The 15000-nt window shown below is 34.9% G+C and overlaps 1 protein-coding gene across 1 annotated transcript; it reads right to left on the reverse strand.

The window, feature by feature from the left end:
• Positions 1-7493: 7493 nt before the first annotated feature.
• Positions 7494-11646, reverse strand: LOC126606326 (nucleobase-ascorbate transporter 6-like). Its single transcript, XM_050273696.1, has 15 exons — positions 11404-11646; positions 11067-11204; positions 10521-10618; positions 10246-10422; positions 10051-10151; positions 9676-9751; positions 9505-9564; positions 9184-9368; positions 8994-9090; positions 8795-8881; positions 8637-8695; positions 8434-8525; positions 8283-8360; positions 8031-8191; positions 7494-7929 (listed from the first exon to the last, which is right to left on the reverse strand). The coding sequence occupies exons 2-15, from the start codon at positions 11176-11178 to the stop codon at positions 7711-7713; spliced, it is 1602 nt and encodes a 533-aa protein (XP_050129653.1). The 5' UTR covers positions 11179-11204; positions 11404-11646; the 3' UTR covers positions 7494-7710.
• Positions 11647-15000: the final 3354 nt, after the last annotated feature.

Below are 15000 nucleotides of genomic sequence, written 5' to 3' on the forward strand. Positions count from 1 at the left end.
CAAGGTTTAGGGACTTGGGAAAAACCGAAGCTACTCATTTGTGTAAGAAAAAAAATTATATGACCAAAGCGGCAGACGCAGTGCGTGCGTGTGCTAAGATTCTTTTGCTTTTAAGTATGGACAATCGACAACGACATCCCATCACACACTATTTTGGCGAGGTTCCAACTTTGTGTTTGGTTGACGAGGTTCTAATTTTGGCGAGGTTCTCACTTTGTGTATGGAACTCTTTATACACGTTGCGTCCACTGATAACCATGCATGATTTATTTTCTGTAATAATTTTTTTAATTATGTATGAGTAGTACTCATTGAACATAGGGGCTGCTATGCGTATAAAGCAACCCGCTAATGTGTGTTTGTGTTGAAATATTTAGGCACTATATATGCACAACTTTTCGTACAAGCTTCAGTGTCCAATGCAATTTTGAGTAGGACTGGATCAAAGTGACATCTCAAAATATTTAATTAGAGATTTGAGTGTTTCTAATCGTAACTTTGATCTATTTATCAAGCCATCTACTTGCCCATCTCTAATTTTTTTTCTATATCTAAATTTATATTTTCACAAGTAGAATTATGAAAAAAAATGAGGGTGATTACTTTCATGTCACGTTTCATGGTGACTAATACTTAAAGATAAAAATTTAGATAATTGACCTCATTTAGTAGAATGACTAGACAATTTCACAAAGAAACGAGTCTCACTATATTATGTAACAATTGATACCATGTAAATATAACTTTTAATGTACACTTCATATATCGACTATTCGAACTACCCTACTAGATAAACCATAACTTGAATCATAACTTTTCATTTATAATTCAGAATATGCAACACATTTTCTGTTTTGACTTGTGTAATATTTGTCACTTAACTTGCCGAAATAGTTTTCACTCCAAACCACCAATATTCTAAGAAGGCAATGTTAGAGACATTATTTTTTTAAATTACATTTTGTAAACCATATGATGCGATTACTAATGGTTGATTTTCTTTTTTAAGTTTTATTTTATTGCTACATTATGTGATTTAAAATTATTATCTCTCTAGTAGTTTCTTTCTAAGAAAGTTTGAAAAATATTAGTTGTCCATGGTGATAAGTAGTTGAGTAATGGTTTAGGGTTTCAATATTCCAAAGAATGGGAACTTAGGTCGCGGACATGCATATACAACAAAAACAATCGTTTCAACCCATTTATAAAATTATTATTCGTTATATTTAAGGGTTAATTGAGATTATCACTTACTACTATGGTCTAGTTGTATTCCTCTTCACTTGCAAGTGAGATGTCTTAGGTTTGATTATTGTCAAAGGTAAATTTGAATCACATTATTGCTAGCTAATTGTGAAGCTAAGTTCACTTCTCCTTTTTAATGTAGATAATATCGTTTGTTAAAAAAAAAAAACTAATTGAGATGAAAAAATCGCATATTACCCACAAATAAAGAAGATCACTGAAGTCGACTGCCATAATCAAATCATGTTTAAAAGTTTGGGAGCAAATCCTGACAGATGACATATCAAATTTACAATTGTTGTCACATAGTCGATTTGGAACCCCAAATTATGTTACACAAGCAGAACATATAATTCGAGCAAATGAAGAATGAAAATTGTACAATTTTCTGGTCTATGTTTAAAAAAATATTTATCCTTTGGATAAAGAGCAAAAATCCTGACCACTAAAGAGAGAAGATGGTAATATTTCTGACAGTCTTTGACTATCAATGTACATCTGATTTAATTAAGCTATAAACATATGAGGTTAATTAAAAACCTTATACATAAAAGAAAACTAATGAAAAAAGTTTGAAACTTTGAGTTTTAACGATATGACAAAATAAAATGTAAGGTGAATAGTACCAAAATTGATTTTTTTAGTATAAAAATATGATTTTTTGTCAAAATGAATGGTACTTGAAACTTTTCATTAAAGTTCTCTATATATAATCACATATTGTTCATATGTAAACATCCCTTGGTTAATGTCACGTCTGTGTATGTAAGCCATGTGAGGTGTTTGTGAGAAATTTTTTTTGGCTCACATATTTAATGAAAAAATGGACTATTTCTTGTTCAAAGGTGACTTAAGTAGGACACCCGATATTACATACAAAATGGCCTTAACTTCTTTTGGATTTGGGTGTGACAGTCATTAATTAATAAAAAATGTTTTTATAAATTATAAATCCCTTCGTTTTTTATATTGGTCGTTGAAATTTGTCAAATTCCTCATTTTAATCTTTAACTTGAAAGTCAATTAATGTTGTCCCTGAAATGATATTACAAATTAATATATTTATTATGTTAGAGTTTCTTAAAACTTTGTTTATGTGCCTACGTGGCACACATGTGGGATCTACTACTACAACAATATGGTGCCATGTGGAAAATACAAAAATTAAATTCTTTTAAAATTTTAAAATCCATTAAAAATAAAATAATATTCGACAAAAATAAAATAATAAGATAAACTAAGAGTAACAAAGAAAAGGATATCATCCTCCTTGATTTGCAACGTCAAGGATTAAATCAATTAAAATAAAAAATAAGATCAACCAAATCGGCACACTAATAGAATGTTTGACCAAGTTACAACAGAGAACTATATTGATTTGCAACGTTAAGTCCTAAAGATGACATTGATTGATTTTTAAATTTATAGACTAAAATATAAATTATTTGGTTAATTTGAAGAACTATTTGCGATAAAAATTCTTTATAAAGTATATATCCCTTCACTTTTTATAATATTTGGACAGCTTTAAATAGAAGAACCGGATGGCTTTCAAAAATTTCAATAATAATAATAATACAGATGTTCATAGGTTGCAGCTTGTTGGGGGCGGCAAGGAAAGATTAGGTCTTGAATTTCTGTTCCTCCTTGGCCTCTAAACATTCTTGAAATCAAGAACTTAACATGCATTTTAGTATTATTTTTCTGTACTTGTAAATGAAGAGTCTAGAAATTTAACTCATCTTGATGACGAGTTCGATACTAATTGATTAAAATTGACCAATTGTACGGTTTAACTCAATCTATCACCGCTCAGTGTAAATACATATACATATATATATATATATATATATATATATATTGTATAAAAAACATTCTTGATACCTGATTAAAGTTTAAACCTTTGCCACCAACCAGTGGACTTTGAAAGGGTCTTGTTTAATTAGTGTAGGGTTTGCTCTTCTTGTTCTTTTCTTCTTGTTATGGACAAATGGGTTTCAATGCGTGTCTTTCTCCACATTCTTCCCCCTCCATAATACTAAACACAAACTATCCATTCTAACAATTTTTTTAAGTTTATTTTCTCTAAACAGTGGATCGAATCGGAGTGTCGAAGACTCCGACGACATTAGGGGAACAAAAAAAAAAAAAAAAAAAAAAGGAAAGAAGAGGAAGGATACTGTAACTGGTGTCACTGGCTTTAGTTTTTGTTCATGCATCAGGATCACAAATCTTACTGAGGAACTAGACTTAACTGTATTTTAATTACGAGATGTTTGTTAGATATAAATTTGGGGAGGGATTTGTGGCACCATTTTTTTTGTATAAATTTTTTATAAATGTTTTTGTAGGGCTTATTTCGTAATGTATTTCAATAATCTGAACCGTCAATCTTTTAAGTTTTCTCTCAAAAATCATGTCTACTAAAAATCACAAAATCTGAAACTATATGACCGTTGGATAAGAGTTTATGAGTTTTTTGTAGAACCATATTCGTCTATTTTTTTTTTCACAAATGAATGTTTTAATGGTTTTGGATTTGTCAAATTTTTTTTCAAAATGATCTATGAATTATATTTTAAAAGATAAACACTTCAAATTGTTAAAATTCATTTTACAATGAGCTTCATAAAAATATATGTTAAAAATTGTGGAAAAAAAAGTCGTATCACGGATCTACGGATATATAATAAGCTTGCGTTTTGTGTTGCAGAAGCACTATACCGGACAGTTTTAGGATCACGTAGTGAAGCATGTGAACGCTATTTAAGGACCGTGGTTTTCCTCCTAGGTGCCCTCCAATTTAAAGGTCAAAACTAGAGGGCTAGTCATACTTGCATGTTATTTGTGCCACGCTTGACCGAGAGTCAACCTACTGACTTTTCTAGGCGATTTTAATTTTTTTGATACAAGCGAGTTTAGGAAGAGTGAATTGAATCTCTTAGGTCATTTTCAATCAAACGAGGATCAGATGATTCTCTTTGATCCTATAACTTTTCAAGAAATTAATATTTTTATAAACAGTGCATGATTATATTTTTTATTATCTTCAACCAAGGGGCCAGATGGCCATAGGCCAAACATAGTCTTGTGAAAAAAATCATCTCCAACAAAGGGCTAGAGGGTCATAAGGCCAAACATAATTGATTATTTTAATTGAATTACTATGGTTACTTAAATTAAATTACTTCAATAATTTTACGTTATGAATTGTCAATAATTTTTCGAGATGGAATCTCAATAATTTTACGTCTCGAATTTTGAGTGTTACGTGTCGATATGTGAGTAACTTTGTAGATTTCTTATCAATAAGGAATCTCAATAATTTTACGTATCGGATTTCGAGTGCCACATGTTGGTGTGTGAGTAATTTTGCAGATTTCTTGTCGATAAGGAATCTTTCAATAATTTTACGTTCTTGTGCCACAAATAAGTACATACAACAGGATCTTATTTCATATCTTTGGCCCAAAAGAAGCATGGAGTTGGCGTTTAAGTTTTATGTTGTTAAATATTTTAAAAATGTTGTTTAAGTTTCATATTGTTAAATGTTTTTTTTATGTTGTATAATTTTTAAGTTGTTTAATGTTACTAAATGTTATTTAATGTTGTTTAATATTGTTTAATGTTGTTTCATATTACTGAATGTTATTTAATGTTGTTTAATGGCTTAGGAAGTTATAGGAAATAAAATAAAATAGTTAAATTTTTTATATAAAAAAAAACTGTAAAAATAAAAATAAAAATTCAATATAACGGCTAGCTGACGTCAACACTAGCCGTTGCATTCAAACGCCCTGCCTGGCCCAGGGCTGGCTGGTTGGCCCTTTTCTCCTTTTTTGGTCCGGTGGGGCCCACGAGCCCTTTGGCCTGGCCTTTGGTTGGAGACGGTTTTTGTGCCATTTCAGGCTATTTTCGGCCCTCTGGCCAGGTCGGTTGAAGATGGCCTTAGTGTATCTGGTATTGTTGGCACACTGAAAAAAAAAATATTCACCAGAAGTGATAACCTCTCCCATTTTCACCTTTATAAAAGGGATCACTATTCCCTTAAAAGTTTATCTAATTTTACTTGCCCAAACCCATGTCAATTCATCTAATCACATTTTACTAACTTAAGCATCGGAGTAATGTTTTTAACTGATCAGCTTTGGCGTTAGAAGATGGTAACCAAATTTTACACAGAAACCTTAGAATAAGATGCTTTTTTTTTTCTTCTACAAATTGCATGTTGTCCTCAGAATCCAAACTTGAGTGCTTGTTTGTCATATGTTCTCCTAGGACTCTACAAGAACACATTATTAAAAGCATATGATATGATTTAATCCAGTAGTGTAGCATCTAGTGGTTCTTAAGTGCAGCATCTCCATTGCACTCCACCTAGTGGATCAATTTTCGTTTATTTAATTTCTCAGTGGATATAACTTGGTTGGGAAAATATTATCAATCTTTAGAGGAGGGGATTTTTTTTCTTTTTCTTTTCTAAAGGTGATATTAAACCACTATTAAAGATAGTATCAATATTGTTAATTAAGCATTAGGCTCTCTTCAGTAATATTTTAAGTAAAAAAGGAAGTCTATCTTTCCTTCAAGAGATTAAGCTTTTATTTTGATATGTTAGAATCGGATCAGGATTAACATTTTGACAACTTTAGTTTTCTAGGGATCATAATTGGTCAACAATAGTTGATAGGCTCGAGAAATGTTTTAAATTATAAATACTCCTGCAATAGTATATACTCTAATTAACAGAATAATTTTTATATCGGCACATATGATTGATCAGCAACATTCAGTCCCTACAAAGTAGGAGGTACCAATGTTTGAACACTTATCTTTTTTCCCTTCTTTATGTCACACTCTCAAGAACAATTGGATAATTTGGATATAAACATATTTATGTTCACGTGACTAATCAGAAACAGTCTTGCTCCATACACCTTTTGATGTGTACGCTTCTTTTTTTCTCTTTCAACCTTTTATGATTTATAAGAGCAATGGCTCCTTGGGTATAAATCTGCATGTCAGAAACAACAAGTGGGATTGAATTGAATTATTTGATTAGGCAGAAAGATACCATCCATGGTGTTGATAAATTAGGAATTGACACAACCTTTTTTGTGGTGGTCAGCTTGTCCACCCCTGTGATTCTTTTGGGTTAAATCACATCAACATTTGTGTCTGCCTTGGTTTTTTGAGACACATCAAGAACATAATAGGCCTAATCCTTGCCTTATCAGGAACAACCTCCTCATCTGTTATACCTGAAAATTCTTGGTGATCTTTCTTGTTTCTTACATGCCATTTTAGAAGTAAATAAAGCATTATTATTGAGGAAAATTTCAGCAGGATAACCTGATGATAATGTGGCTAGTTAAGCACTTTTATAAGAAGTGAAACCCCGTATATTGGTGATCATATTCCTACATGAGGAGGATGATATTAACTAGTCCTGAATAACTCAGTTTTTTTTTCTGTGAGAATGACATGACCAGTGACACGATCATGCCCTCTCTCTGCAATTTTCCTCATTTTAAGGGCCTAAATTCACTTCGTTTGTTTTTACAAAATGGATTTGTCTACCCTGCCAAGCTTATTCTACATAGTGTACAGGAGTAAGCTAGAAGCCCAATATACAGCTGGGATTTCTTAGTTCTTACACTTCATGAATGTGACAGATTATTTATATGGGAAATTCTAACATATAATTGGAAGGTCCTAATGTGATGAGAGGTATGGCTCATGGGAAATTCTAACAAATAATCTGAAATATGTGTGGCTCGTGAGAGATTCTAACATATATTCGGAAATATGTGGTTGCATGACGAGAGGTACAGGAAGAGAGGGATGGCCAAGTATCTCCCCCACTCACCAGGGCTCATGACAGAGCTGTTAGACACATATATGAAGTATCCAAAAAGGTTAGCGAAGAGAGGTTGCTGGCATGGCCTATGCAGCAAATGCTGGAGGCCCCATTGGGCGTGTGGTGTCCCTGTCCCTTATTTTCTGCCTAATTTGTGCAGAAATAATGGTGGAATGGAACAAAAATCCAGGACTCCTTGTCCCTTTTTGAAACTTCAGAAGTTGCTTCTAATTTAAGTCACTGTGAGGTCCTTGTTGATGGTGGTAGAACCCATGTGCCATTGCCATGTCCATATGGTTAGGCTTCTGCATTTTCAGTTTTTCTTTTGTTCAATTAAGTATTTGAAAGCTGATTAAAAATATTTAAGTACTTAGCCGAACACACTATCTTAATTCACTGACCAAATCCGTTGCTACTTTCCTTTTATCCAAAATCTCTTCGAACCATAAGGGCCAGATACAAGCCCAGTTAACTTGTTCCAATCATACTACTATTGTGTCCTTCCTTAATGTTAGTAGACGAAAAGAAGGGAAAACACGATTCATGTTCAAGTGTGGTACGGCCAATGGGATCATGCCGGAACATTTGACCTAGTTTGAATATCATCACACCGAGGGGAAAAACTTGTTAAGGTTGAAAGGTAGGGAGTAGAATTCCTCGCTTCTAGTATCCGTCTTGAAAGATCGGAACCTATCCCACCAATGCATGCCACGGTCTTTCCTTGTCGCGTTGTCCTTGCGGTGTAGCGTGATGTCCAAGAACATCGCCAAGAAACCGGCAACAAATGGTTCGGAAGAGAAAGGAACGTTGATCATATCATTGAACTGCAAAATAACATAGGGAAAAATGAGTCACTAATCTCTTGCACGAGGCATGGGACCGAGACAGGAAACATGATATGGACAGGAACGGTTTTATTTCGTACCCATCTTGCTCCAGTGTGCACCGGGCCGTAGCCTTTAATGAGGGTGTATTCGTTGAAATATTGTGGAATCGACAAGCCCATGTAAATCGAGAAGCCTAAGATAAACTTTGTCCTAAAACTGTTGAGGTTGCAAAATTGAAGAAAGGTAAGACCTGCTGAACCTGCTCATGGACAATTATGGATAAATACATTAACCGACCTTCCCAACAAGGTCTAGTATCAAAAGCGGATTCATCAGTTGGCAAAACATACCGACATAAGCGAAGAAAAAGCAATACGATGCTGCAATGATGGGTGCCGGAATTGAGGCAAAGACAGCTCCAAATTTTCCTGAAAACCGATGTTTGTTTAGTGCACATATAAGGAGAAAGATAACACAGGAATTGTACCGTAATTCACTTACCAAGGATGGAAAAGAAGATCATGAAACAGGCTGATATTTGAACCACCCTTCGGCTACCAACCCGTGTCAATGCTAACAAACCAGCATTTTCACTGGAGATAAATTCAACAACAGTTTTCAGGCCAATCGGGAAGATAATCGATAGTCAGGTAATTATTGCTAAAGGTTATTTCTAGATATGTACGGGTGCAAAAGAATCTTACACAGATACTGAAGCTCCATTCCCAGTGCCGAATATACCACAGAAAAGAATTCCCACTCCCTAAAATCAAAAGAACGTTGTGAGGAATAAATATGTTGCTAAGTTCATAAAGAATAACTTGAAATTTTAAGTATGAAACATGCAATCGTATGTGATTACCTGCCAACCAACACCGCGGCTTAAAATAGAAGGCGGCAGTGGAGTTGCACTTGCATACCTTGCCACAGCAATGAAGGCACCGGTGGACTGTTCAACCATAAAACTTACGTTACGACAAACAAATCATAAGGAATGATACATCAATTTGATCATCCAAATATTAACATATCCACGATAACAAGAATAGAGGTAGGCAGACCTCTACAAGGGCAACAAATGAAACAGCCATCATTGCAAAAGCTTCTCCAGCATCGAATGTGGGAGCACCCCATTGAAAGGGATATGGAACTCTTATCCTGAAAAAGCATTAAACAATCAGCATCGAAAATGAATAATGACGTACTGTAAAGCATCATAAGTTATAGAAGGAAGCACCACAAGAGAATTACCATGGAGCAGCACCTATAATACCAGCACGATCAGTTCGACAGGTTAATTGAGTTGTGGGTGCTGTGTTCTTATAGGCCCCACCCACAGTAAGCAGGTGAGCGTAAATCCACACAATGGTCACCGAAAATAAAACAGCAAAGCGATCAAAGACGTGTGTTTCACTGCGCATTAAGTGAGGTATGTACTGGAGAAATTCATTAGATCAGTACACTTCCATACAAATGTTTCTACTGAGGTGATCCCCAGTAGCTATTGTTAAATACTGTTGTGAAAGTCCTACAATGGACGAAGGAAAAGAACATCAAACGACAAAAGGATACCTGAGAAAATATCAGTAACATGATGAGTTGCGGTAGTCCAATCTCCACGCATTTTGCAAACTAGACATCCGAAGCCAAAGTTAATAACTTGGTCAAATGAAAGAATGGTGGAAAAAAAGGAACATTTTAATAGGTAATCTCGTCACAACAAAGGAACATGTAGACGCATACCACAGGAAAACCAAACTCGTATAGCCCAAAGCCTGACAAAGCAACCAAAGGAACAGCAGCAAGCGGACTTAGGAACCTGGACAAGTAGAAAGAAACAATAATTAATCGACAACACATGTTTAAGAGGCTTGTCACATTATAAAGCACAAATGAAAGTACCAGCTCAATATGTGCTATCAGTTTAAAACCATAATCTCAATCCATATATTCATGAATGTTTCATAAGATTGTAGTTTGACAGTAAATTTGGCGATTTCAGTGAACAAGCAAAACTTGAAAGAGACAATCAATGTCGGGCTCACTAATGCACTTATTACAACAATGCAACTGAAAACAATTGGCTAAGTCTAATCATACAGCAGAAGTTTAACAAACCTTGCCATATTGCGCCAAAGGCCACTGAAGCCAACAACAATCTGCAGAGTTGAGGCAACAATAAGTGCACCCTGGGTTCCACGCATTATCTTCTCAAATTTCTGCATACCCATCATAGAACATGTCAGACGCTGTTACATTGATGTAAAACACAATATTAATAGAAAAGCACAGGTGAGATTCCAATGAAACAACCTCCTGGGGATTCACAATGTCACTATACCGACCAGCCAAGATAATCGAAATGGTTGTTGGCACGTAGGTATAAGATGCTCCAATCACTGCAGGTAAACGAGTCCCTAAGAATGTTTGAAGCAGTGTGTTTAATCCAGCAACAAACAGTATAGTCTGAATCATTTTCGCTTTCTCCCCCTATATGGAAGGTGGAAAATTTTGTCAGATACCCAAGAGTCACTTGATCCGAGAACAGATCGGCATCTCAGAAAGAAGAATGATCAAGAATAGCCTACATTTCCTCCTCCCATCTGAGGAACAAGGAACGTGGGAATAAGAACCGTTGTGCCAAGCATCACCAAGTAATGTTGGAAACCAAGTAGGATGGCTTCAGCTGCATAGAGAAATAATTCCTCAATTACGCACAACAATAACGTTTGGAAACAAATGCTAGTTACAGTATACAACAACAACAACAAAGCCTTTTCCCACTAAGTGGGGTCGGCTATATGAATCCTAGAACGTCATTGCGCTCGGTTCTGTGTCAAAACAAATGCTAGTTACAGTATAAATGAATAAATAAGTACCTATCCAGGTGAACAATTTTCGTTTTTCCAAATGTGTCCCACTCCCACCCAACAAACAGAACATAAACATACATACAAAAACAAAATTCTAACTGGGATTCATAAAACTGAACGCGGGATAATCGACACGAAAGCTAACATCACCACTGGCGCCGCATAACAACGTATTAAACAAACGAAACGACTCCAACTTGCAGAGTAAATCCTTCTAACAGAGAAAATGTCAACAACGATGAAAGAGAATTATGCACTCACGCCAAGGAGGAGGACTGGTAATGCAGTAGGAAATGTTTGGCAGCTGATCTTTGGCCGGATGAGGCTGTAGCTCCTCCTGTTTCGGCGGCGGTGCATGTCCACCTCCTGCCATTTTTCTCTCCTGTTTCCTTCTCCTCTCTACAAGAAATGCAAAAAGTTATCAGGTTGTCACTCAGCATAACCAAAATTCTAGAAACAATAAAAATAAAAAACCCAAATTCTCAAAGCACCAAAACCAACTTGAATCCCACTAAAATAAACACTTGCCAAATTTGAAACTTTACAAAAATAGGAAGAAGGATTATTACTACAAGGGGAAGAAACAAAAGATTCTTACTTTTTGAAGAAGCTAAATGGAAAATCCAGAAGACAAGTTCTTGCAGTGAGAAAAACTCCAAAACTCCGGTCTTAAAAACTTTGTGATGAAAATGTGAGATGGAGAGAGAGGTTTACGACCCAAAAGAGTCCCACTTGGGCTTCGAGAAAACATTAAAGTGACTGTCAAGATGTGGAGAAAACTGAAAAGCAAAAGGAGGAGAGAAATTGAGAGCCTTCCCCTTTCAAAAGCTAAAAAAAGAAAAAATTAAACTCAAAAAATAAAAATAAAAATACTTCTCTGACCCAAAAGGAATCTCTTCAAATATTTATCTTTGATTTTTGTAATGTGGATCGTCTTTCTTTTTCCTGAGTCACTTAAGGATGAAGCTTTGTGTAAAAGTAGCTTCTCCACCGTCACCTTTACTAATCTTTACTGCCATTAAAGCTCTTTGGGAAGAAAAAGAAAACTCCTTCTTTTGTATAATTTTTTTTAAAATTTAGTGGGTAAAAGAAGTTTCTATTTTGCAGAGTGTGCAGATTACAATATTGAAATTTGCAGAGAAGAGAAGAGAGGTCAAATTTTTTTTTTCTTCATACCTTAGTTTTTGCAGGAGTTTCTGAGAGTGATGAGAGTGATCAGTAACTTTCAGTCCTTTTGTTTGAGTGTACTTGTCAAAGTGGGAGGCAGACACTTCCGTGCTTTCCTGTTTTATGTAGTCATAGTTAAGTCATGTTAATATTTTATATTATTTTTATAGAAATATAAAAATAAAAATGAATAGTAATATAAAATGTTAACGTAGTTTAACCATGACTACACAAACAGAAAGACACAGAAAGTGGGAGGGCAAAGAATTCTCTGCCTCCGTCAAACTGTACAGACAGACAGTATCGAAGTCTCCTTCGATTTGTCTGAGTGTACTTTCGGTTCAGGGCTTTTGCATGGACTTGGATTCTCTGCCCTCCAATTTCTGTGCCCTCGTGCCCTTCTGTTTTTGTGGTCACGGTTAAGCCACGTCAACATTTTATATTACTATTTCTTTTTGTTTTATTATTTTTATAAAAAAATAATATAAAATATTGATATGGCTTAACCGTGACCACACAAAACAGGAGGGCACGGAGAGGGCACCTAAATGAGAGGGCAGACAACCCAAGTCCCTTTTGCATATATGACACTTGGACAGTCAAGTTCTGAGCTTTCCGTAGAGGGACAGTGCCACCAATTTTCTCACATATAAACTCCAGGAAATGGATTCGGAGGATTATTTTTCTGAGGATTCTGTGATCACGATCGTTTATTGTATATTGTGCGGTTAGAAATTATTTAAAATTTAAAATTTAAAATTAAATATAAATAGTATATAAATAAAAACTGATCGCACGATGTAAGATGAACGGTAATGATTACAAGATCCCCCGGCCCCTAAACTCCAAAGCAAATTTTATTTTCTCAAAATCTAGTTTCCTAGCGTGGAAAAGAACTACATGCAACTCAAACGCTAAACCGATATTATTCTAAATTAATTACGAGATATTAGAAAGCTAAAACACATGAAGATGCGTAATAGTTATGAGACTCTTCGAATATTAGTTTGATGACCCTCCTCAATGTTAAAAATATAAATTTGTAAATAAAACTAGTTTTGTGAGTGAGTCTCTCCATATTAAGTTCACATTGGATCCAAGCTCCAACTAAACTTATGTTCATATGTGAGGAACACTTAAGACTTCACATTTGAGAAAGTTTAAAGATTTAAAAGAGGGAATTTTAGCTCTTCTGATTCTATATTTTAATTTATTTATTTCTCATCACGTGATGACAGATGAATAAATTACGTAACAAAACAAATTAAACACATTATATAACTAATTGTAAGATAGATTCTCTCCCGTAATCCTCAAGAAATGTGAAGCTTAGAGACCAAGGGGATGCTGGTAGTTTCGATTGAAGAATGACCAAGATTGAAGAACAAGATGCCAAAGAAAATGGTCCAATTAGTGACCCAAATAGCTATAGATGTCGTAGTTAGTCCTTAACTTCTGTTCCTGGAATTTGCATGGGAATATATCCAAAATTCCAAACAATCAAACAGTTCCACGTATGTAAATCAAATTAAATTAAGTTAAATTATTGGTTGATGTGAAGCTTCCATTATTTTCAGTCGATAAAAGATTGAAATTGTCTTTTACTAAGTTCGAGTCTGGTTGGTGTCAATTCAGTGATGATTCTGACTTTCCTTCCAAGTAATTAAACGAAGTAGAAAATTAAAATATATCAGAAATTTTTGTATTCACAAGCCACCACAAAAGATGTGAAACTTATTGTCCGGAACTTAAAGATAAAAAAATTCAGATATATATTTATGTGAAAGAGGCATCGAAGTTCTTAATTTGTATAGATAGGCCATCGAAATAAATTAATAAGAACCGTCGAATTCAATTTGAGTAGTTCAAATTGTCTGATCATTGGACCCGACAATGAATCTGAAGAAGTTCTTTATCCCCACAAAAGGCCCCATCTTTACCTTCTTTTCCGTAACCCCAAAACATTATATAAATTAATCAACTTTATAAAAGAAGAAAAAGAGAAAAGAGAAATAGCTGTAACAAACTAGAAAAGCTTACTCGTCAGCCATAGAAAACGGGAGGGATGGCAACTGATTCTCATGTAATTGAGGATCCTATGACTCCACCAAAACTAGTAGAATCGAAGAAGAATGATTGCTATGATTTGGTTACTTAAATTCACATCATAATTCCATAATCATCTCCTAAGGAGAGATTCTTAAGTCCAATCTGCCGTTTAGGGCACCGAACACAACTGAGTGGGACCGAAAGATGGAGGTGTGGTCCAAAATAGATGGAAATTTTGAGCTCTGTATACACGGTAAGACAATAACGTTGTTCAGATGAACGCACTAAGAACTTATACTCTTCTTATTAAGAAAAAGAATTTAAATACAACTATGTTTATCATTTTGTGCCTATTTCTTTTCTCGTATACACTCGATTACACTTAGACTTTTTCGGTTCATTAGGAGATAGTTCAACAAATGAAACCTCCTTTGTCCTTAAAAGCTGTAGCCTGCTGGGCATAAGCATAATTGTCATAATTTCCAATCTTTTGTTAAAGCCCTAAAGGAAACTTCAAAGTTGTCTTTCGGCAACACGAAATTCTGAAAACGGTCACTTGTGCCTTGACCTTTCAGACTGGATGGCCACCGTCTATGCAGATTTGGAATTTAGATACTAAATCAATCTTAGTAGTTAGATGTAAACCCATCAATTCCATCCAACCACCTATCAGCATCCATTATTATTTCTAGTGTCAACTGCCAACTTCACACAGATGAATTTATACTCAAACCTCGTATCTTCAAAATCACACGAAATGTTGTAAAAGTCTAGTATTCACAAGCTTAGGTAAGGCTATCAAGAAAACGCCTTTGCTCAGCAGTAGTGGACTATACACTCGTCTAGGCGTTTACGAAGGGCATTGAGGCATTGTTGAGGAGCCACTTAGGCGTTTGAAATTTTTTTTTATTTTTAAAAACTTCTCAAATCCAAAACATGTCGTTTTGGGTAGGTTTTTATAAAACTCAAAAATCGTCTC

The sequence above is a fragment of the Malus sylvestris genome, chromosome 16, assembly GCF_916048215.2.
Source record: "Malus sylvestris chromosome 16, drMalSylv7.2, whole genome shotgun sequence".
NCBI classification, from domain to species: domain Eukaryota; kingdom Viridiplantae; phylum Streptophyta; class Magnoliopsida; order Rosales; family Rosaceae; genus Malus; species Malus sylvestris.